A 1,118-nucleotide genomic window follows, 5' to 3' on the forward strand; every position below is an offset into this window, starting at 1 on the left:
ACGACAGAGAACTAAGATAATACAATTTCACATGCTTTAGAAAAGTAAAAATTAATTATATAAGCAGATGGAACAAATAAAATACATATGCACACTTTGTAGGAGGAAAAATCTGAAAAATGCATCTGTATTTCCTAGTTTTATGCTTGTAGCAATGGACTAAAACTCAGCCATTCTCTCTCACTGCAGGGTTACCGGGTAGGAGCACGTGGAGCCTGGAAAGAGAATTAACAGAAAAGCAGAAATACTCACAAGGGCAAAAATTACATGTGAGCCACCCAAATCCTGTATGCTCTATAATGGGTCAGTAGACTGTGGACCATTCAGACAACAGAAACATAAAGACATAGGTGCATGGGTACCATACTAATCCTGTATGCTCTATAATGGGTCAGTAGACTGTGGACCATTCAGACAACAGAAACATAAAGACATAGGTGCATGGGTACCATACAGCTACAGACACCAACATATATGAAACGCAAAAGCATCCTGAGGAAACAAGTCACTGAAGAACCAAGACAGAGTAATAGTTGAACTTACGGAAATCTCAAGAGGCAGAACTGAACAATAGAGTTTATGGATTATGACTTGGGTGGAACAGCTGTAAGAAAGGCAATAATATTGGTAATAGTTATAAACTTCTAAACACAAAGAGTAGCAATCTCCACACAGGAGAAGCTGCGATCAGGAGGACCTGGGAGGCCATCAAAACTCACCAAGATCTATTGATCATCAGCGACTCAGATTACTATTTAAATTATACAGGAAAAGTTCAGGCACTCCTTGTTTATGATAGAGTTGATAACAGGAAGCTTAAGCATTATGTAAAACACAAAAGAAAAGTAATTTTCATGTGTTAATTACACAAAGTCATCAGAAGTACCTTCATTTTGGTTTCATTTACCTTAGTACACAAGGGCTTCTATTCTTAAACTATAGATTCCTGGATCTTAGAAATTTACATTTTTATTTAATAGAACAAGCATAAAACTAAAATAATGGCGATAATCCAAGTGTCCATTAATGGCAACACAATGAAAAACAACAGTAAAAAACTAAGGTCAGTGATACTGGGTATTCTGGAGATTTACAGGAATTTAGATTTACACTCTCCA

The 1,118-nt window shown here is 36.4% G+C and overlaps 1 protein-coding gene across 1 annotated transcript in view; it reads right to left on the minus strand.

The window, feature by feature from the left end:
- Positions 1-180: 180 nt before the first annotated feature.
- Positions 181-1,118, minus strand: part of LOC103212186 (zinc finger protein 709-like) — a 49,000-nt gene continuing 48,062 nt past the window's right edge. Inside the window, exon 7 of the mRNA XM_042783318.1 lies at positions 181-215. Coding sequence (XP_042639252.1) covers positions 181-215 — 35 coding nt within the window. The remainder of the gene's footprint in view (positions 216-1,118) is intronic.

The sequence above is a fragment of the Orycteropus afer genome, unplaced genomic scaffold (assembly GCF_000298275.1).
Source record: "Orycteropus afer afer isolate SDZICR_OR568_19922 unplaced genomic scaffold, OryAfe1.0 scaffold00868, whole genome shotgun sequence".
Taxonomy (NCBI): Eukaryota; Metazoa; Chordata; class Mammalia; order Tubulidentata; family Orycteropodidae; genus Orycteropus; species Orycteropus afer.